This window comes from Eubalaena glacialis, chromosome 8 (assembly GCF_028564815.1).
Source record: "Eubalaena glacialis isolate mEubGla1 chromosome 8, mEubGla1.1.hap2.+ XY, whole genome shotgun sequence".
In the NCBI taxonomy this organism is placed as follows: Eukaryota; Metazoa; Chordata; class Mammalia; order Artiodactyla; family Balaenidae; genus Eubalaena; species Eubalaena glacialis.
In genome coordinates this window covers 99,943,536-99,966,852 of record NC_083723.1, presented here as the reverse complement: position 1 = coordinate 99,966,852, position 23,317 = coordinate 99,943,536, and the positions used below count along the sequence as shown (strand labels likewise).

General features: G+C 40.0%; 1 protein-coding gene and 1 pseudogene across 3 annotated transcripts in view; one reads left to right on the top strand and one right to left on the bottom strand.

Annotated features, from left to right (window-relative positions):
- Positions 1-23,317, top strand: part of AASS (aminoadipate-semialdehyde synthase) — a 66,907-nt gene that overhangs the window by 38,755 nt on the left and 4,835 nt on the right. For all 3 annotated transcript variants that reach the window (XM_061198677.1, XM_061198679.1, XM_061198678.1), the window contains 9 exons: positions 327-386; positions 576-643; positions 3,085-3,206; positions 3,394-3,520; positions 7,221-7,331; positions 7,425-7,533; positions 9,671-9,811; positions 15,639-15,806; positions 23,009-23,104. In XM_061198677.1, coding sequence (XP_061054660.1) covers positions 327-386; positions 576-643; positions 3,085-3,206; positions 3,394-3,520; positions 7,221-7,331; positions 7,425-7,533; positions 9,671-9,811; positions 15,639-15,806; positions 23,009-23,104 — 1,002 coding nt within the window. The remainder of the gene's footprint in view (positions 1-326; positions 387-575; positions 644-3,084; positions 3,207-3,393; positions 3,521-7,220; positions 7,332-7,424; positions 7,534-9,670; positions 9,812-15,638; positions 15,807-23,008; positions 23,105-23,317) is intronic.
- Positions 19,528-19,916, bottom strand: LOC133097034 (alpha-N-acetylgalactosaminide alpha-2,6-sialyltransferase 5-like; annotated as a pseudogene).

The window sequence follows — 23,317 nt, the reverse complement described above, 5'->3', positions numbered from 1 at the left end:
GCGTGTGATGATATTTACCAGCATGCTCAACATGACACATTTAACTGGTGGGGAAGCATAAGTTTTTTGTGCTTCCAGTAAGCAAACATGATTAAATGTTGGTTTTAGAGTTGGAAATTGTACTGAAATAACATGTTTTAGGGGGGCAGAATTCATTGCTTATAGAAAACTTCTTTTACCAATTATTTATACAAATCAGTGATTTTCAAAAAACTGTTTTCTAAACTAATTTTTTTTCCTTTGACTAATATTTTAATATGGATAAAATAGCAAGAAGCCTTCTTTGCAATGTCATTTCTCTCTTTCCAATCTCATTTCCTTTTCAGATATTATCAGACGCGACACAGCCTCTTGAGAGTCAGAATTTTTCTCCTGTGGTGCGAGATGTAAGTTATGAAAAGAATTTCTTTTCATGAATGTCTTTTTCCACCACTATCCTTGCTCCCCATTCTCCCCTTTCCTTTTTCTCTCCCTGTCTTTATCTGTTACTCTCTCTTTTCTCTATTAGTCATGAGCCCATGTTTGTGGGACTAAATGTGGTGACTAAAGAAATGTCTTGTATCGTATATATTCAGGCAGTGATTACATCCAACGGCACATTGTCTAATAAGTATAAATATATCCAGAAACTCCGGGAGAGCAGGTAAGCATCATTCACATCCTCTTGTTTAATACATTTATTCTTATCTTGGATCTCATGAGTACTTTTTTTAATGCTTCCATGTGAGTTCGTGATGCTAGGATTATGCAATATGTAATTTTAAAAAGTGTCTGTAAATAATAGGAAATTCAAATGAAGTGACTGCCTGGAACCAGTGTGAATTATTTTCCCTTGAACAGTATTGTAGCATCATTCTGGCTTTCTGTTATCCATGTAGACTTGGGTGTAAGTAAGCAAAACTCCAAAAGCTCTGTCCTTGTTCTTTCTCCAGCATTTTGCATATTGTAATGTCTCAGCTATTCTCTCAGAGGAAAATGAGCTTGCTAACCCTTTCTGTGGTGCTTTCAGGCTGATTTTTAGTTGAAGATTTGGACTCTCTTTTGTTTAGGATAATACTCGGCAAAGTGGGCTTTTGGTTAGAAATTAAGACAAGTAGTGAAGAAAGAAAATCGTGAGAGGTCAGTTTTCCCTGGGGATTCTTACTAGGAGGAAAGTGTCAGGAAGTAATGTGGCAAATCTACTGGAGAGAACAGTTCTCTTAGGAAGATACTTAGCTAAGGCCCTGGTTTCTATAATTGGTTTTACTACTCAAAGTTTGGAAACATTGACATTTCTTTGGAATGTTCTGGTCTCCAACTGATTGCACTTGATCCGTGTTTATATCTGCTCCACTGGTCTATTCACATTAAAAAAAATAACCCATGCACTGAATTCTTAGGAGAAGCCAGAGTGGGAAAATTAAAAACAAACAAACTGCCTGATCTTCTTTCTCAGTTTTTCCACCTATAAGAAGTAAATAAGAGATATGACCAGATCAAGTACTACAGTTATGCCTTCTCCAAATGTGTTTGTTAGCTTACAGTAATTTTTTGTGTGTCAATGAAATATTCTGGCATGATACAAGAGTGTATAATTTGTTTTTTAAAAAAGCAACTAGTTCTATAACTCCATAGGAGAGTGTCATATAGGGGAAACTGCATATATTTGTTTTTCATAGTTCTGTGTATCTTTGATTTTTCATCATCAGATGATCTCTTTCTTACATTACTAATCCCAATGACGTGTCTACCATGACCAGTCGCTCTTTACACACCATATTTCACGTAGCGGCAGGTCTGCTGGCCCCAACTGCTAGGACTTCCTGCCCTCCTTCCCAGGTAGAACCTTGTGCCAAGAGACTGAAAATGAAGACTGCATTTTGGAAGGAAATTGGAGTTATCTTGAATCCCTGCCTTGTTCTTTTGTTCTCTTCGTTCCTTAGCACAGTGATTATTAACCTGGAGCGCTTTGGGGTTGCTGATGGGGTGGACGGTATTAAAATCTAGGAGCGAGTTCTTAAAAATGTATTTTGAACATTTTATTTTTTGGACATCAAAATAATGTGTTTCAATTACACAAAGTACAGAGAGTGCTGTTAGAGAGGATCTGTAATAGTGTTTCTTTCTGGGAGGTGAAATGGGATGGGGGTGGAAGTTAAAGGCGTCCTCCCCTCCTCAGTAATATGAGTGCTGGGGGTGAAGAGGGGGCAGGAACATTCTATATTTAAATTTATTTTTATTCACTTATAATTAATGAAATGAAGTGAAGTTAAATAAAGGTTAAAGTTTGAGAGACATCCTGGCCTAAAAGATTCCAGCAACAGAGCCTTCTGCTTAAGTCCCTGTCACTAAGCCATTTCCATGGTTTTATAATGTTATCTGGGACTCTGATTCAAAAGACTTTTAATGAGTATCTTCCATCTTTAAGGCAAATCGCAGTGAGCAATAGTGGGTTTATAAAGACAGCTAAGACTCATTCACTGTCTTGGAGGTCAGAGTTTGCAGGAAAGACAAAGTTAGCTGTCAGGAAGGCACAAATTCCAACAACAGAAAAATTAAAGAATTAAAGTTCTGCCTAGTGACTCATCTTATGTAGGTTTCTACATTTAACCCATGGCATTTGTGATTTCAAAATTATGGTTTTAACTGTTTTCAAGTGACCCTGAAGATAAGTCACAAGACAGTGTCTAATATGATAATAATCTCCTTCTCAGATCGTTGTCTTCTCGGATTGTTGTGAGGAGTAAATAAGGTTCTGATGTAAGGCCCCCAGCATGATTTTGAAGCATGTCCCCCGGAAGGATAAAGTGTGACACCAAGTTACTCAGTTGTGGGTAGCCAGGCGCTGGTCCAGCATCTGCACCTAACTAGTGGTATAGGGAACTCATACACCTCAAAGATCTCAGGGTCTGTTGTTCATCATACAAGATCTAAAATAATGAAAAATGTTGGTACTGGGAACTCCTGTTGAGGTTCTTACTGTAAGAAGAGTGGGAAAAAAATATCGCTTCACAGTCTAAGTTTTAGTTTGGTTTGGGGACAGCAACATTTTGTTATTTGAAACGTTTTTTTGGTTAAAATTCCCCCCCCCCCTTTTATTTATAGGGAACGTGTTCAGTCACTTTCAGTGGGCACCAAGAAAAAGGTCTTGGTTCTTGGATCTGGTTACGTATCTGAGCCGGTGTTGGAATACCTGTCGAGGGATGACAATATAGAAATAACAGTAGGTAAATAAGCCCCAATTTTTAAAGAAGAGGAAGTAAAATTGATTTCAAAACATGGCTACTCTGTGAATTTTAGATGACTCTCTTGTTTCTAAACTTTGAAAAATTATTTTTGGAGATGTTAAAATGTGTTTTACTCTCTGACTAGTGGAAGGAAATCTAAAGATTGGACTTTTTAACTCTTGAATAGGTTCTGACATGAAGAATCAAATCGAACAGTTAGGCAAGAAATATAATATTAATCCTGTTAGCCTGTACGTTGGTAAACAAGAAGTGAAGTTGAGCTCCTTGGTGGCAACGCAGGATCTTGTCATCAGGTTAGTAAATAGTAAGAAATGATTGCCATACATTTTGTTGTTGTTGCTGTTACTTCTCTTTCCTTATTTTCTCTCCTCTCCACTCTTCTCTTCTCCCCTCCTCTCCCCTGTCCTCCCTTCCCCCTTCTCTCCTCTTCTCTTCTCTCAGTAAACTTTTAAACTCACGTGTGCATCCAGGAAAGTGCACAAATAGTAAGTTTGTAGTTCAAAGAATTTTCGCAAAGTGAACACATGGTGTAACCATCATCCACATCAGAAACAGAATATAATAGTATCCAAGAAGAGCTGCTTGTGCCCCTTTTTACTACCAGCCCCATCCTTCAGGGGTAAGCACTGTCGTGGCTTCTAACATAGAGATTAGTTTCTGCTAGTTTTCAATTTGTACAGTCGGAATCTTTCAGTATGTCCTCATTTGTGGCTGCCTTCTTTCTTCAGCGTTGTGATTGTGAGAGTCATTTGTGGTGTTGTCTGTAATTGTAGTTTATTCTCTTTACTGTGTAATATTCCATTATGTGAATATACTATTATTATCCATTTGACTGCTGATGAATGTTTAGGTTGTTTCCAGAATTTGGCTATTATGAATAGTGCTGCCATGAACAATTTAGTATTTGTCTTTTGGTTACCATATACACACATTTCTGCTGGGTATTTACCTAGAAGTGGAATTGCTGGGTCATGAGGCACTAATGACTTATATTTTGGTGGCTATTTTTTCCTTTAGACTTATAAAGCTTAAATGAAAGTGAGTAGATTCTCTAGCCCTATGACCATTTTTAGCCTTAGCAGAGGAACATATCTTGAAATATATCATTCATTACTATCTAATACAAATGCAGATCTAACTTCTAGATACAGGGCTACAAAATGAAGGCTAGATACTTCATTTGGAAAATACCAAAGTGATAAGAATAAGCCATTTATTCTTAGAATATAATTTTTCCAAGATGGAAGGAAGAAAGTTAACCTGCTTTTTCATAATTAGATGACTTTCATAGTTAGATCAGATTCAAATGATATCTTTGGAGGAAGTTCTGTGATTTCCTCCTTAAAAAAGGGGGGGGGCTTCCCTGGTGGCGCAGTGGTTGAGAATCTGCCTGCTAATGCAGGGGACACGGGTTCGAGCCCTGGTCTGGGAAGATCCCACATGCCGCGGAGCAACTAGGCCCGTGAGCCACAACTACTGAGCCTGCACGTCTGGAGCCTGTGCTCCGCAACAAGAGAGGCCTTGTGAGAGGCCCGCGCACCGCGATTAAGAGTGGCCCCCGCTTGCCGCAACTAGAGAAAGCCCTAGCACAGAAACGAAGACCCAACATAGCAATCAATCAATCAATCAATAAATCTTTTTTAAAAAAAAAAGGGGGGGGGTTGGAAAACAGACACAAAGAAAGGTAATTCTAAGTGGGAACTTTTGCATTATCTCTTAATATAGGCTCACTTTGGGCACTTAAAAACATTATTCAATTTATAAAAATTTAATGTGCATTAATTATTTTTCAGCAAAAATTTATCAATAACCAATAGATCTTGTCTGTCAGGTTATAATTATGAAAGTAAGTCCTTATTCAAAACTGAAAATTCTAGCCTACTGAATAAAACAAAGAGAATTTGTTTTGCCACACATAGGTACCTAAACATAACATTGTTTTTTGATTAAAAAAAGAAAAGAACATAACAAAACACATTTTGAACAAAATCAGAAGCAAAATATGACAAGATAATGGACACGATAATAATCTATTAACAGGTGTAAAATTTAGAATTCCGTGACTTGGTGACCTTCAATAAGATTTAGCATGAGCAAAATCTGTTTTATATTTCACTTTTCTCAGTTGGCTGAGTTTCTGTGGTGAATAGTGGAAATGCTGTTAAACATTCCTGTAGTGTTTCTTAAATAGCTTTTCATTTTTTAAGTTGGAGAAAGAATGTTTTGATGTAAACACAATGTTAGGGACTATCAAAGTAAAATGAGTGAAGAATATGTTTCACAAAAATTTTATAATATGTCAAATTCTCATGGTTTTAATTTGCAGTTCTGGTTTTTAATGATTTAATGCAAAGTAGGAATTGAGTTTGATACATTACTTAGAAAATTAGATGTGTATTTTGTATATGTTTTCACAAGTGGCATTGCCAACTATTTGGATTAATTACGTCCTCTTGAGTAGTTGCTATGTTACATACACAATGAATTATGAACTCTAATCCCTTTGTCTAAAATAGGCACCATCAATCAAAGTTCTATTATTCTAGTTCTCAGCATATTATTAGGTTAGTGCTGATAATGCCCAAATTTAAAAATATTATTAGATCTGGATAAAATTTTTATCAGGCAGGTTTTCAAAGTGGAGAATGTGACAAAAAATCCCCACTAACCTTTAAGATGATGCCACTGAACATTTTCTATTAATACTTTTCCAACTAAGAGTTTTGCAAGTATTTCGTTCATTGGCTTTTAAAGGGCTACCATATTTAGTAATAATTATTTTTGATTAAAAAAGCCAAAAAACAGAGATCAAGGGCTTTCATATTGTTACTGGCAAAATATGTACCCAATTTTATTCTGCATGATAATAAATCTAAGTAACAATACTCTGTTCTATTAACCTGAGGAGGAATAAGTGCCTGAGAGGTGGTTTTATTGTTTAGTTTTATGTGAAATAGAGAAAATATGAAATAAACAGGAGGAATTTAACAAGTACAGTGATATACTGTAATAATGTTTATAAGTTTGTATTTATATTTTCATTGGTACTGTGTAGATTGCTTTGCCAAATAGGCAGTAAGCTAGTAGAACTTAAATATTACTATGTGATTGACAGGATGCTTTTTATTTCTTGGATAGAATCTGAATATACTCATTTATATGTAAATTTATGGAAATTCATTTTTTTGTGATTGTGTAGTCCCAGCACCAAAGTAAAACACCAGAGCCAGATTCTTAGAAGACCCAAATTTGAGTTTTGAGTACAGTTTCAGTTTTTGCTCACCATATAGACATTTAGCTGTTTCAATAGCTTTTACACCTAACAATACCATTGAAACTTATTTCTTCCCCTGGCCTTTCCTAGACTCTACTCTTTAATGTAACATATGGGTCACTTTGACTTAGTTTAATGATAGCCATTTGGGAGATGTGGAGGTAAAAAGAATAGCAACCTTACCTTTTACTAGGGGACCCAAGACAGAAAATCATAGAAATATAAGGATGAGTAGAATAAAGTCCATTAGATGCTACAAAGGGATAGCTGAGTGCATACAGAGGAAGATCTGGATTTGGGGGAATCTGGGAAAGCTTCCTGGAGGAGTTACCTTTTCAGACATTTCTTTAAGGAAGGTATGATCTGGATGGGGGTGGGTGGGTGAGGGACTATTTCAAGTGGAAGACACGGTGAGAGTAAAGGTTCACAAATGGAAAAGTAAAGACTGTGAGTGGAGAATTACAATAGCTTCTTTGGTCCCCATATATGGTTTATGAAGGAGATGCAAGGAGGAAAAATAGAAAGGTTAAGTGAAGGTCATATTGTGGAGAGTCTTAAATATGATAACAGGATGAATTTATTCTGTAGTCTTCAAGGAGTCATTGATCATCTCTGAGAGAATAATCAGTGTGATGTCTTCACTTTAGTGCAGTTCAAGGTACATTGGAGGGACGGTTGGAAAAGAAAGTTTCTGATTAGTTTCTCCTTCTGCTTTTAAGCTTGTTGCCTTATGTATTGCATCCTCTTGTGGCCAAGGCATGCATCGCAAGCAAGGTCAACATGATCACTGCAAGCTACATCACCCCGGTGCTAAAAGAATTAGAAAAGAGGTAAGTTTCAGTAGGTTTTCAACAAAGTAGCTCCATGGAATTGTTTTTATTTTCCATCCAAATTTTCCTTCCTTCTCTTTCCACCTCTTTCAGTGTGGAAGATGCTGGCATCACAATCATTGGCGAATTGGGATTGGACCCTGGTCTTGATCATATGTTGGCAATGGAAACGATAGATAAGGCCAAAGAAGTGGGAGCCACGGTGAGCCCAACTGACACCCAAAGGTCCATTTAGGAAAATATTAAGAGGTCCAGTTTTTTGTGTACAGAAATAATCTTTCTATAATTCTGATTAAAGAAACTACTGTATTCTTTTTTTAAAGGTTATACTCCATTTATAATTATTTTAAAATGTTGGCTATATTCCCTGTGTTGGATATATTCCTTGTAGCTTATTTTATGCATAATAGTTTGTACCTCTTAATCCTCTACCCCTCCTCCCTTCCCTCTCCCCACTGGTAACCACCAGTTTGTTCTCTATATCTGTGAGTCTGCTTCTTTTTTGTTGTATTTACTAGTTTGTTGTATTTTTTAGATTCCACATATAAGTGATATCATACAGTACTTGCCTTTCTCTGTCTGCTTATTTCACTTAGCATAGTACCCTACACGTCCATCCATGTTGTTGCAAATGGAAAAATTTCATTCTTTTTTATGGCTGAATAGTATTCCATTGTATATATGTACCACATCTTCTTTATCCATTCATCTGTTAATGGACACTTAGGTTGCTTCCATATCTTGGCAATTGTAAATAATGCTGCTATGAACATTGGGGTGCATGTATCTTTTCAAATTAGTGTTTTTGTTTTTTTCAGATGTATACCCAGGAGTGGAATTGCTGGGTCATGTGGTAGTTCTATTTTTAGTTTTTTGAGAAACCTCCGTGCTGTTTTTCACAGTGGCTGCACCAATTTACATTGCCACCAATAGTGTATGAAGTTTCCCTTTTCTCCACATCCCACATCCTCACCAACATTTGTTATTTGTGTTCTTATTGATGACAGCCACTCTGACATGTGTGAGGTGATATCTCACTGTGGTTTTGATTTGCATTTCCCTGATGATTAACAATGTTGAGCATCTTTTCATGTGCCTGTTGGCCATCTGCATTTCTTCTTTGGAAAAATGTCTATTCAGGTCTTCTGCCCATTCTTTGATCAGGTTGTTTGTTTTTTTGATGTTAAGTTATATGAGCTATTTTTATATTTTGAATATTAACCCCTTATCAGTCATATCATTTGCAAATATTTTCTCCCATTCAGTAGATTGTCTTTTTGCTTTCTGGATGGTTTCCTTTGCTGTGCAAAAGCTTTTAAGTTTAATTAGGTCCCATTTGTTTATTTTTGCTTTTATTTCCTTTGCTTTGGGAGACAGATCCAAAAAAACATTGCTGCAATTTGTGTCAAAGAGTGTTCTGCCTATGTTTTCCTTTAGGAGCTTCGTGGTTTCTGGTGTTACATTTAGGGTCTTTAGTCTAGTTTGAGAAGAAACTGCTATATTCTAACTCATACTTTGACTAGAAATTTCAAGTAAAATTTTGAAACTGCAGAAATATTTGTATGGTAAAAAAAAGTCCAAGCCTTAACAATAGATTTTTAGAGAAATAGATGCTACTATAATATACATTTTGGTTTGATAAAAGATTTTAGACTGCTTTGGAGATTCTATAATAAGGTTTGGCTTTTAAAAGTGGGAAAAATTCTTTGTAATATTATCAACCTGTTGGTATATAAAGTATCTTTTACACATAAGAAAGAACTATTGGACATGAAAATGCGATGACTCAGATTAAACCTAACCTAACATAATATATATATAACCTAAAACAGGTTATTTTTATATATACACACACATATGTAATATATATAATCAAATATAGACTCAAATTAATTAAATTATATATCATATCAATTAGTAATATTTTATATTAATTACATATTAATTAATACTAATAATTATACATATATAATCAAATTATAATGAAGTATATAATTTGAATTAAAAGTCAGGAGACACTGACCAAGCAGAATTGACCTAATAGTTGGATTTTTAACAGAGCAAAATGTTAGCCACAATCTCTAGATGATTAAAAAATATATATACATATATTAACACACATATATATATATAAAAATATAACTGACTTAATCAAATGGTGTTTGGCTTTAAGGATGTATTTTTGAAAGCCTCTGTAACTTTAAGAAAGGAGAAACTGTAACAAGTTTACCTTATTATTTGTGTCATTGTACTCAATTAATTACTCAGATAGATTAGGCTAGATTATTCTCCGTAACTAATTGTTAATTTCCCTAATTTATTGATACTTTATTTTACAGATTGAATCTTATGTTTCCTACTGCGGTGGCCTTCCAGCCCCTGAACATTCAGACAATCCTTTGAGATACAAATTTAGCTGGAGTCCAGTGGGAGTTTTGATGAACATAATGCAGCCCGCCACCTACCTGCTCAATGGAAAGGTGAAGGCTCATCATCAAAGCTTTAGCGATACAAACCTGCAATAACTGCCTAAGAAAGTCCACACACTTTCTCCCCGATACCAAGGCCCTTTAATGCTGGCTGTGCTGCTTGCCCTCCATTCTCTCCTCCTGCACTGTTTCCCAGTGTGTGTTTTCTGTTCCATTCCGTGTGGTCTCCTCACGGTTCCCAGCAAAGCCCAGGCTCATTCTTTCCTCTTTGCCCTCTTGCAAGTTGTTTCTGCCGTTGAAACACTCACTTCTTAACTTCTCTGCATGTGTAACTACTGGTCATCTTGCAGTTTATTTCAGCCTGACAAACATTTACTGAGTCCCTACTATGTGCTAGACTTGGGCCAAGGCACTAAAGGTTGTCATGCTGAATGAAGCTTCTGATCTCAGAGAACTCACAACTAGAATGGGGGTGGCTCTCGGAATGGAGGGTGTGATGGGTCAAGGAAGGAAACTAAGATTTCTTCCCAGCTGCTGTGTGGCAGAACGTAAGAGCACTCTGAGTTTAGTACTATTTTCATCATTTTACTCTAAGCAAACTGTGGCGCAAAGAGAATGTTCACAGTCATGCAGCTGGGATTCAAACCCAGATCTAACTAACTCTGAAGCCTTTTTCCCTCTTTTACCAGATCGCTTCATGGCAGGAAAGGCAGACAGTAGAATAAATAGGTATAGTTCAATGAGAGAAGTTCCAAAGTATGCTAAAGTGCCACAGCGATGCAGATGAGAGGTCAGTTGACTTTTGACTTGACCTTGGTGAGGAGGTCAGGGAGAGGAAAATGAACAGGGAAGAGAAGATGTACTCAGCCTTGAGGGATAAGAAGGTGCCAGCCTGGCAGAGTCACTGCCGCTCATGACTGTGCTGGGCAGTATCCAAATCACATCTGTCTGCTTTCGTAGTTTATGCTCTTGACTGTAAGGGAAGACTCACATTTAGGAACAAACATAACTAGACCAAGGGTTCCTCTTTATATTTTGTGCCCTAAGCACCTTACTCACCTCACCATAGTCCCAGCTCTGCAGGGAGTGATGAATTACTTGATCAGATGTGGGTCTTAAAAAAGATTATTCTGGCAGCAGTATTATAAGTTCTCAGTGTATCTGTGATCTAAATGTATTTCGTGTAAAAACAGGAGTCAATTGAAAGAATTTCTTAAGGTGAATGTCACTGTCAGCCATTGACTTCTGTACCTGTGAGCGCGGCTCACAGCCTTGGCTGAACACCGGAATCACCAAGGCACTTTAAAAAATACTGATGTCTGGGCCTCATCCCCAGAGATTCTGATTTGCTTGGGCTTGGGGATCTTTAAAAACTTCCCAAATGGTTCTAATGTGCAGCTGAATTTGAGATGGACTGATTTAGTGACGAGAGGACCACAGCTGCATTGAAAACACTACTGGACAAGCAAGACACTGGACCTTGATTCTGGAAAGACACATTCACACGTTTCAGGATATGAAACAGGACCCTTGAGTTCTGGTCCAAGTGCTGACATCCCTCAGTGTCACCAAGGGCCAGGCAATCTAGTTCTCCAATTCTAAGAATCATGAAGGTTTGGGTCTCAGTCTCAGGTTCTACCAGGCACACGTCCTTTTCTATGGCACTGCCGATCTCCTCTTCAACTGCCCCTTCTACCTTCTGCAGTCATGGAACAGAGACTGGCTTATGTTTGGTATAAACTCACATGTGATTGCAGGAAGAATTCTTGCTTCAGTTGGGCAAAATGCTTATTCTCAGGAGGCCATATAAAAGATAAAGATGATAACAAGGAGAAGGTCAGTGGAATGCAATGTGTGCAACGGAAAGAGCATGGAACCTGGTACCAGTGTGTCTGGCTTGGTCCTCTAGCTCTGCCATTGCTGGCTGGGTGGCACTAGAACAATCATTTCACCTCTCTGAGCTTTGGGCTCCTTGCCTGAAGATAAGCATAATCACACCAGCCTTGCAGGGTTCTTGCAGTAGGGCTCAGTGAGGTCATACAGATTACAATCTGCTAAACAGCAGATCATCAGGCATGTCCTAAGTCCCTAGCAAATATTAGCGGCATAAAGAAATTAATGGTGGTAGGAGCTCAGGAAAAGCAAGAGGTTATTTTCAGGCAGCAAAAGTTGTATTTGTTGAATTTGAAGTTTTTCGCTTTTATCCTGAACTCCTTTTGTAAAAGAGGAGTGCTTTTTGCATCTCCCTGACACTGCGGAGGACACCAAGAGAAAACACGATGCTTTTCTTTTCTTTGCTAAAATCATACTTTTTTCAAGGTCTCCTCTTGTGGATGCAGCTCTTCCTGACCACTCCAGCCCCTGTTCGCTATTCTTTTGTCTGAACTCCCACACTTTGGTTGTCTGTGTCTAACACTTTTTCCGGATGCTGTATTATTCACTCAGTAATTCAAGTGTGTTAGTCTGTCTCCTAACCCAGATTGTTAAACATCTCAAAACCTCTCTTGTCCCTCCATCCCCCCTGTCACCATCACCCTCCACCATGGAGCAGGCCTTATGTAATACACAGAATCATCACGGGGGAGCCAGGTGACTTCTCTGGCTTCTGCTTTAAGTTGAAACCTTAAACTTTGCCAGCAACTCAGGCAGTGGCCTAGGAATTAGGATGTATCTCATTGGAAATAACTGCAAGGATGTAGGACAATGAGATCTACCTCTGGTACTATTGCTAACTTCTAACTTCTAATCCTGTTTCTAATGCATCTGATTTCCTTCCACATGTTTGGAGACAGTGACTGTGTCTTCTCTGAGTTCTGTTCCCTCCATGGGTGGTGGGACATTGGTGACACCTGGGGGTGACGTGGCAGACCTTTGCCATCATCTCCTTCAGCCTCCTATCCCAAGCCACTCCCAAGCTAAACAAATACACTAAGTAAGGATCGTGCTTGCTCTGCAAACACAGCTTTGAGATAGGTTTTCTGGCTCCCTTCCTATTGCCTGCCCCTCCCTTGACTGCAGCACCCAGCCTTCCCTTTGTAGCTGCTGCTTTCTATTGCCTGCAGCCATTCTTTTTTTTTTTTAATTTATTTATTTTATTTATTATTTTTGGCCGTGTTGGGTCTTCGTTGCTGCACGCGGGCTTTCTCTAGTTGCGGCAAGCGGGGGCTACTCTTTGTTGCAGTGCACGGGCTTCTCATTGCAGTGGCTTCTCTTGTTGCGGAGCATGGGCTCTAGCTGCGCGGGCTTCAGTAGTTGTGGCTCACGGGCTCAGTAGTTGTGGCTCATGGGCTTCAGTAGTTGTGGCTCGTGGGCTATAGAGTGCAGGCTCAGTAGTTGTGGCACATGGGCTTAGTTGCTCCGCGACATGTGGGATCTTCCCGGACCAGGGCTCGAACCAGTGTCCCCTGCATTGGCAGGCGGGTTCTTAACCACTGCGCCACCAGGGAAGCCCACCTGCAGCCATTCTTAACTCAATTTTCAGGTGCATCACTGGTGGCATGATCAGAAATGCTGTACCTAGTCAATTAATATCCTTTTCAAACTACTGATCCACAGATGAGCACAATTAAGGGGACGGTATGGTATAGTAGAAAGAGCACGGACATTGGAGTCAAATAGACCTGGGTTTAAATCTGCCCCTGGGTGACTCTCTCAGCCTCAGTTTTCACCTCTGAAAAGTGGGTTATTGCGTGGATTAAAGGTAACGTATATAAGGCACCTGGCACACAGTGGGCCCACATAAATGCTTGTCTGTGTATTGCCTGTGTTAAATGTCTTGTTGGTTTAGTAATCCAGCTTATTGTCAGGGGTTCTCAGTGGTTGGGGGACGTGTGGGTGTGGGCGCACGTGTGGGGAAGAGTCACGCTTTGAGCAGTCTGCACCAGCAGCGAGTAATGAGCCACTGTTTCTGCTGGGAGTGGGTCTTGGATGTAATCATTGTTGAGTCAGAAAAAAAATGCATATTCTCTGCCAAATGGATAAATATGTCTCTCTTTCTTATCTAAGTTATATAGGACGGGGCTTATTAATGAATCCCGTGATAGGACGCTAGAAATACAACTCTGAATTGATATCAGATGACCCAGTAATTTTGGGGTCAAGTTGCTTCAGCAGCCGTCAATCTCTAAATGGATCATTACCATTCAGCTTATACTTCCCTGTTTTCTTTACAAGGATCTCATGATAGACTTAGGAACCAGCTGATTTATTTCTGATTAGTACAGTGCTGGAATATAGTGGTCTTTATTGAATTTTTCTTTAAAAATCCCTAACCTGCAAACAAGTAAACTAAACTTTAGAATTGCCATAGGATGTAGAAGAGAGATAGATGGGAAGACCCTAAAAGTAAACGTTTGCCTTTTTATTAGACTTTTAAAAAAAATTTAAAATCCTGATGGAAGAAATTTGTTTTAAAGAAAAAGTACAGAAATGGCTCTTCAGGAAATGTTTACTGTGAAGTTCAGAAGAGTTTGACAAGAAACTTAAATGAAAAGCATTCCTCACTTCCTTCTGATTCTCACTCTTGGGATTTTTGATGGTCCTTGGTGCTCTTCAAAGTGAGCCTTTGACTGCGGAGGCCCCTCCAGGCATGACTGTGTGGTCAGCACTGCCCGTTTCCTTCTGGGGCTTCAGCTATACATATAGATACCTTTCCATTTTCCCTCTCATACCAAGACATATGCAGAACCTCCCTACAAATAAACCCTGTGAATCATTAAGTTTAGCCGAAGACTCCTCTGAGCAAATTACTCACGACTCCACCAGAAGGTACATCACCAGCTCCCTTGTGCAGTGTTGTTTCGTGCAGCTTTTAGATGTGGTCAGAGATTGTTTCCAGTGGTGCAAGCAGGACAAAGTCTCGTTCCACCAGGGTTCTCAGCCCTGATTTCATTACTCCAGAATGTTTTCCGTGATCTCAAGGATGATCATCAACCTCACAAACTGAAAGAAAAATTTAGCCCTTTAATCAAAATTAATGTAAAAAAATGCTTCACTGTATTTTGATTGTGTATGATGGGGGGAGAGATGTAGGAACGAGGATTACTGAGAAATCAGAAGAGCTTGGGAATCGGTGACATACCTTCTCAGAGGCAGTAAGACCAGGAGGTAGCATTTTTTTTTGAGTTTCACTGTATGTTCATTGCATTGCCCTTCTTGTGAGAGGGCATCTCCCCCACTCCATTTCCCAACATGCACACGTTGGTTGACTAGTCCAGGCTGTGAGCGCTTTATTGTTGCTCTAGTGCAGCTCCTGGGTCTTGGTAGACATTGAGTAAAGGCTTGTTCAGTGAACAAAGGATTGCACGGAGGCAGGAGTTGAATTTTATTCATCACTGTCCTTATTCCCAGGTGTGATCCTGGCACACACATAGCAGATGGTCCGTAAATGCTAGCTGTGTGAATGGGTGTGCAAGACTGGTGCCTGATGTAGCTAGCATTCAAGAAGGGGGATGGGAGTGAAGAGAAAGAACAGAGTGAGAATATGGCCATTGCTGTTTGAGCACAGAAGCCACTTTGAGTGTCTGTTGCTTATAGCGTATTGTTTATTTGAAAACAAAACAAAACTCTAGTGAGACATAATCCAGTGCCATCTCATCCAGGGGCAAGGAAAAATCAGAAACAAGATCTGAGTAAAACACGAAATGCTTTAAGTCAGATTTTAAAGCTTGGGAGAACAATGGCCTTGTGAATTATGATATTAGTAGAACAGCTTGAATATGGGATGTTGATTAGTGTAGTTTCATAAAAAAATTTTTTTCAAATCCCCTATTGCTTTCTTATAAAACCTGGATTTCTTTCTTATGAGAATAATGCAGGTAAATCCAAAGAGGAATACACACTGTCTTAACCCCATGTGTGCCTTTTCCATGTTCCTCAGGTTGTGAATGTGGTAGGGGGTGTCTCCTTTCTGGATTCGGTTACTCCTATGGATTATTTCCCTGGATTAAATTTGGAAAGTTATCCTAACAGAGACAGTACCAAATATGCTGAGATTTATGGCATTCCGTTTGCTCACACTTTATTACGGGGGACACTGAGGTACAAGGTAAGTGGCTCTATTTGAGATGATCATGTTGCCTGTTTTGATATAAGTGATGTGAACACTTAATTTTTCTTCATAATTGAAATAATTAAGATGATAAACCAGACTGGCACCCCTATGCTTACTATTTACAATAACCAAGATAAGGAAGCAAGCTAAGTGCCCATCAATAGACAAATGGATAAAGAAGATGTGGTGTATACACACACACACACACCCCCACACACGCAGTGGAATATCACTCAGTTGTAAAAAAGAATGAACTCTTGTCATTTGGAACAACATGGATGGACCTGGAGGGTGTTATGCTAAATGAAATAAGTCAGAGAAAGACAAATACCATATGATTTCGCTTATATGTGGAATTTAAAAACAAAATAAATGAACAAATTAAAAAAAAAAAAAAAGTCACAGATACACAGAATAAACAGGTAGCTTCCAGAGGGAAGGGGAAATAAGTGAGGGCTATTAAGAGGTACAAATTTGCAGTTACAAAATGAATGAGTCACAAGTATGAAACGTAGTCAATAATAATGTAGTATCTTGTATGGTGACAGATGGTAATTGACTTATCATGGTGATCATTTTGTAATGTATAAAAAACAAAAAAAACAAACCAGATTGGCATCTGTTTTCTCAGGGCTCTTTTCTTTCTTTTTTTTACTCTATATGTAAATATTTTACTTAAAAATTGGTTTTTTTTTTTTAACATCTTTATTGGAGTATAATTGCTTTACAATGGTGTGTTAGTTTCTGTTGTATAACAAAGTGAATCAGCTATACATATACATACATCCCCATATCTCCTCCCTCTTGCGTCTCCCTCCCACCCTCCCTATCCCACTGCTCTAGGTGGTCACAAAGCGCTGAGCTGATCTCCCCTCAGGGCTCTTTTGATTGACTGTTTCAGGAGACAACTCAAAGTGGCTGGGGCAAAAAGGGAATTTTTGACTCATGAGAAGGGGGGGCAGGTGAAGGGTCAGCTTCAGGTGTACTGAGGTTTGAGGGTTGTGACCTCACTGGCACGTAGTAGTTTCTCTTCACCTCTTAGCTCTTCCTTCAAGCATTGGCTGCGTCCCCTGTTTCACAGGGATGGCAAGATGGTGGCAGCCTCTTAGGTTCAAATCCAGTGAGAAAGAAAAAGTACTTCTTCACAGCCAGAAGTAGAGTTTTTGTCTCATTAGCCCCTGAGGTCAGTGCAATAAAAGGTGCCAATCAGCTTTGGCCCCTGTTTTATGTCCCCAGTGCTGACGATGTAGTCAGCGTCACTTTCCCCAAAGTGAATCTGAAATGTTTTTACCACAAAATGGGGTGTAGCTACTAGGACCATAAATACGAATGTCCAGTACACATTTTTAAAAATTTTTTTATTTTTTATTTTTTAATGTAAGAAAACTTCTTTAATCACAAACCAGGTCATGTTTTGTAAAACAATGTCAGTCCCCTACATAATATTTGCTGGTGCCTTCAAATTTGGCATTAGAGAAATTAATGCCTCCTAAGCCATGTGTAAAGAAAACATTGGTATATTTTTTAAAGGCTATTTTTGAACAATATTACTTGTGTAAATGAAAATCTTTCATACTAGTTGATCTTGGTTCTAAATAAAATAAGTCCTTTATACTCCTGAACACCAGGGAACGGCAGTGAACATAATGTAAGATTTGCAGTGAGTGAATCTGATTAGTTCATAGGATAAATGAGTAGTATAATGGGGAATCTCCTTATATTCTCTTCTCCTCAAAAACTCATAGAAGTGCAGTTCCTTGTTCTTGTCACCAAGGAAAAGCATGAAAATTCTCTCCCCCGCCAACTCTTTTTGGTGCAAGAAGCACCAGAGAAGCAGGGGATGGATTTCTGCCAATGGGGTCTGGGGAGGAGGTATGCTTTTAACCACAAGAGGGGGATAGGTAGTAGGGAGATATAAAAGACCCCCTAAAATAGGGCTCCTGCTACTGTGGGAGCTCCATCATTCCAAGTGCAAAGTCCTTACATGGGTCAAGGAGAGGCTTGTTGAGAGAATTTCAGATCTGGAATGAAACTTAAGAGGTCCTCTGGTACAGTGATATCATTCTGCAGAAGAGGAAACTAGGGCTTAAGTGAAGTGACCTACATCAATTATTACTAAAGCAAATTGTCTTTAAGTTTCTCTTGTTGGTATCTTTTTTGTTTGAATGACAAAGTTTTTGGTTTTCAATTCTGTCATTTGGAGCATTTCTGCACTTTGGAAAATGTCATAGCTGTCCTTGAAGCCTGAGGGTTCAAAACATGCAACGCAACATTTCCAAGCCAAATACCATCACATGCTAACGATGAGCACTGTGAACATGGCAGCTCACCTCCCTGTTCCGGGCCTTTTCCAACCATCATTCAGGATTAAAGAACTAGGAAGGATAAATTACCACATAATCATAATCTATAAAAATACTGGCCTAGAGCACACTAAAAAACTCTCAATAAATAAATATTGGGCAGTTGCTTATGAAAGTCAGTAAAGACGTACTCTTTTTTTTTTTAATTTTTATTTATTTATTTATTTTTATATAGCAGGTTCCTATTAGTTATCTATTTTATACATATTAGTGTATATATGTCAATCTCAATCTCTCAGTTCATCCCCCCAACCCCCCGCTTTCCCCCCTTGGTGTCCATACGTTTGTTCTCTACATCTGTGTCTCGATTTCTGCCTTGCAAACCAGTTCATCTGTACCATTTTTCTAGATTCCACATATATGCGTTAATACACGATATTTGTTTTTCTCTTTCTGACTTACTTCACTCTGTATGACAGTCTCTAGGTCCATCCACATCTCTACAAATGACCCAATTTTGTTCCTTTTTATGGCTGAGTAATATTCCATTGTATATATGTACCACATCTTCTTTATCCATTTGTCTGTCAATGGGCATTTAGGTTGCTTCCATGACCTGGCTATTGTAAATAGTGCTGCAATAAACATTGGGGTGCATATGTCTTTTCTCTGGGTGTGTGCCCAGGAGTGGGATTGCTGGGTCATACGGTAATTCTATTTTTAGTTTTAGTAAAGATGTACTCTTCAGAAATCATGTCCATACTTTCAAGGCTGCTTTTTACAAACCACACAGAGTCCAACAGATGACAAAGGTTCAGGTTAGGACACAATTTGATAGAAAAATGACTCTTAACGTGATATTTCTACAAAGGAATACAACTAATGTTGAGTTGCTCATGTCTCAGTTTCAAAGGCAATACTTAAAGAGATCCAAAACGTTTTTAGCCATGGCAGCATCATTGAAATGAGTGTTCAGGTCCTAAGGTAACCCCTCTTGAAAGGGACAACACTCATTAGGGTGTATTAGTTCTGGAATTTTCCCCTTGTAAACCAACTGCACTGCTTTGTAGTCAGGCCTCAGAGGCATCTGTACATGGCACTTCTTGAGGAGTGAAGCTACCCTGCGACCAATTCTGTTCCTCTTCCATGTCTGGTGGTTCAGGAAGTTCAGGGGCCCAATGTCTGATACAGAGGGTACTTGGGATTTCAGTCTGGCCACACACCTTCCTCAGAACGCAGGTTTATTCTCAGGATGACTTCTAGCAAGCGATTCTGGTTTCCGGTCTGGTTGAAAAAAGTGAAAATTGAATGTCTGTGCCCAGTTCTTAAAGGCTCGTTTCCCTGTGATAAAGCGGTGATGACTACCCTTCCGTCCTCGCTCAGGGGAGAGGTACATTGCACATTCATCAGGTCTAAAAGGTTCGTAATAGTGATAAGGTACTGAAGGGTGATTGGGATCCCTGCAGGAGTCTTGGGGCTCCACGCCATAAACATTGGTCCTGTCGCAGAGCTCCAGGGCAATCGTCCTTGGGAACCAGCCAGTGCTGAGGCAAGTGTTGGAGATCTTCCTTGTCCGCCACGCCAAGGTATCCGTGCAGTGACCGCGGTCGCGCGGGGGCCTCGGGGCGCGGCAGGGGGCTGCTCTCTGCGGACCGCCGCGCGCTGCCGGTCGCCGCTGCCGCTGCCGCTGCGGGGGCCGCTCCTTCTGGCCGCCGAGGCTGCTGTACACGAGCGACAAGCTGGTGCACGTGCTGGTGAGCGCAAAACACACTGCCAGCCCCGGGCGCGCCAGGGTCTTCATTTTGGGCACCTCTTTTGTGCGGAATCCTCAGGCACACGCGTCTGGGACCACTTTTTCTTGGAGGATTTCCATCGTGCGTGATGGGGCGGAGGCGGCTCTGATTTTTGCCCGGCGGCCAGCCACGCCTGACTCACCAGGGAAGCCGCCGCGGGACCCAGGAGCGCCGCTGTTGCAGAGATTCCAGCACACGTTTTGTAATCACAAAAGAGTACTCACAAGTGTGACCAGATTAAGACAATCAGTGTAATTGTTTCCTAGGGTGGTTATAATAAATTACTACAAACTTAAAACAACAGAAATTTATCCTCTCACCATCCAGGAGGTCACAGTCTGAAATCAAAGTGTGGGCAGGGCAAGCCTTCTGGAGGCGTCGAGGGAGAAACTGTCCCTTGCCACTCTCGCCTCACTTCTGGTGGTTGCTGGCAATTGTTGATGTTCTTTAACTTGTAGACATACTGGTCCCATCTCTTTGTCTCCATCCTCATACCACCTTCTCTTGTTTATATCACTGTGTCCTCTCCTCTTCTTATCAGGACGCCAGTCACTGGATTTAGGACCCTAAATATAGGTCGCTTCATACTGAGATCCTTAACTAATTATATTTGCAAAGGTCCACATAAGGTCATACTCTGAGGTTCTGAGTGGCCATGAGTTATGAGGGATACACTACTCAACCCACTACAACCAGCGTACCTAAAATACATAGATCTCTAAAAATTAGAGACCTGATTTCAGATCTCGATGCCCTGTGAGATTCCGTGGTACCTGTGCTCTCATGAATGTGATGTCCTCATTGTCTAGGAATTAAATGAATTGTCAGTGATAACATCCTAAGGAGATCGAGGAACCATGGATGCTTCACAAGCCTTCAAGCACAGCAGAAATTCTAGTATGAGTTGCAGCCATACTGTCCCCAGATCTGGCAGATTCTTGATTCTGTTTTTTTTTTCCCCAGGGGTTTTAGGAGTTAGGATTTTCCAATAGATTTAGGCTCCTGCCAAACATATAGACCCAGAAATAGAAGATTTTAAGAGATTTAAGAATTAACTAAAGCTCTCAAGGATGTGCATGGATGAGAGCCATCCCCACAGAACCCCAGAGGATGGAAGATGTCACAGAGTTCATGTCCTGAGCAGTGTCAGCAACCCTTCAGTAACCTGAATATTCTTTCCAGCGTTAGAGATGAGACCCTGTCACCCAAGTATGACAGGGAGATCTTGACTTCTCTCCTGCACCTGCCTGTCACCTGAGTCCTTCCAGACCCAGCTTGTATCACCTTACAGGATCTTTCTTAATTCCTCTCCTTGACTCCCCTCCCCAACATCTACGTGAGTTCCCCTCCTCGTGCTCCCATAGCTCAGCGTTTACCTCTGTCGTAGCACCTATGATAGCCCAGTGTATCGTGGTCCTCAGTGGTCGTGGTTTTGCTCACTATGTGTCAGGCCTTATTTGTTGGACTTATCTGACCCTTCTCCTGGACTGTAGTTTCTTCATGGGTAGGGACTGCATTTTTCATCTCCATGGCCTCAGCCCCTAGCACAAGTCTCACACATGGCAGCAGTTTGCTAAGTACTTACTGATAAATGAGTACACATAATAAATTCATTTCTAGAGGTCGCCATAAAATTATTTCTGAGATGAAGAAATAGCTGAGAAATGTCTCAGTATTTGAGATGTTGGAAGAAGGGATCCCCAGCATTCATCACATCCTAGAAGCAGGCTCTGGGTATTGCTTTTTTGCTTCTCCTCTTTGAAGTATATTTACATTGGGTTAGAGCAAATGAATTTTAATTCTTTAATTAGTAACTTTGAACAGTTTGAATAATACAGCCGTTCAGACATGTGAGAATTCACACATTGAATTGTGAAATATCCAGTGGCAACAGGAACTATTTTATATTTTAATAATTTTACTGCTTCCTGAAATAATTTCCTGCCCTTCTTCTCTTCTTCTTCTTCTTCTTCTCCTCCCCCCACCTGCTGTCTCTCAATTGCAGTGGCTATAAAGCTCCTTATTTGGGCTTTCCCATTACCCCCTCCCTGCCTGCCCCCAACGTGATTTGCTCACAGGAGAACATATATTATGATCTTCCTTCACTTCATCTTCATTCAGAATCTATTCATCCAGTCATTTGTTCTCTTTCAGCATATTGGAATGATGGATAATGGGGTGAGGACATGGGGATGAAGGATACACATACACATACTTTCTATGCCTGCAGTTCAGCAGCTGAATAGACAATTAATTACAGTTTGTGTTAAGTGCCATCGTAGAGGTATGTACAAAATGCTACAGGAATACAGAGAAGAAGAGAGTGCCCACTCACCTAGGGGGCTCAGTGTGTGTGCTGAGCTGGGTCTTAAGAGAAAAGTAAACATTTCATAGATGAGAAAGAGGGGTTACCATGTTCCAAGCATGGGAGCAAAGTGTACCGAGCCCCAGGTCTCTGGAAGAGCACAGCAGCTTGTTTGGAGGATGGTGAGTGGTGGAGGAGATTAGTGAGTCAGGCTGGAGGGGTATATTGAGGTGGGTTCTACATAACGTGCCAAGAACCTCGGTCTGTCCTGTAGAGAATGAAGGACATGTGAGGAATTTTTATCAGAGTGATGGCATTTTAGAAATACCACTCTGATGCCTACCTTTTTCCCTTGCTCCTTATATACATTAGGATAATGGCTCTTAATCAGTAGAATGGATTATCTTCGTTGGGAGATATTCTTACAAGCTCCTTCTTCCATTATAAGAGAGAGAACAACTATTCTATTAAATACCATTCTGCTGACCTGAGCATGTAACACAAGATGAAATTTTCCCTTATGCTGTCAGAAAACACCACTCGCACGTTACCCAGAAACAAAAGTAAAGACCCAAGTTTTGCAAGGGCTCTTGTGTAAACCAGTGGAACTGTTGTGACACTACTGATTTTGGTTTGAACCCGAGGGTGGCTGCATCAATACTAGCCATACAAATGGCTATTTTCAGCCTCTTTTCTAAATGAATTACAAAAATAGATCCTTATTTTCAAAAAATTAAAAACATTTTTTTCTTTGAAGGCACATTTTTATATATTGCTTAATAACTCTTGTTACAGGGATATGCCAAAGCCTTGAATGGATTTGTAAAATTGGGTCTTATAAACAGAGATGCATTTCCTGCCCTTCGACCTGATGCCAATCCGCTCACCTGGGTGAGTGACTCCGGAATTATACATTGTCTGCTGCCCTTCAGAAATGCCTTCTGAAATGGTCAAGTTTGAACGTGGGTTTGGACCAGCAAAGAACCCATTCTGTGGCTTATGTGCAGGAAGTTAAGTCCTAGCCCCAAAGCCCCCCTTTCCAAACTTCATTGTTTGGGGAGGATGGAGAGGACATGGAGGCTGACTCTCGGGGCCTGTTTCCTG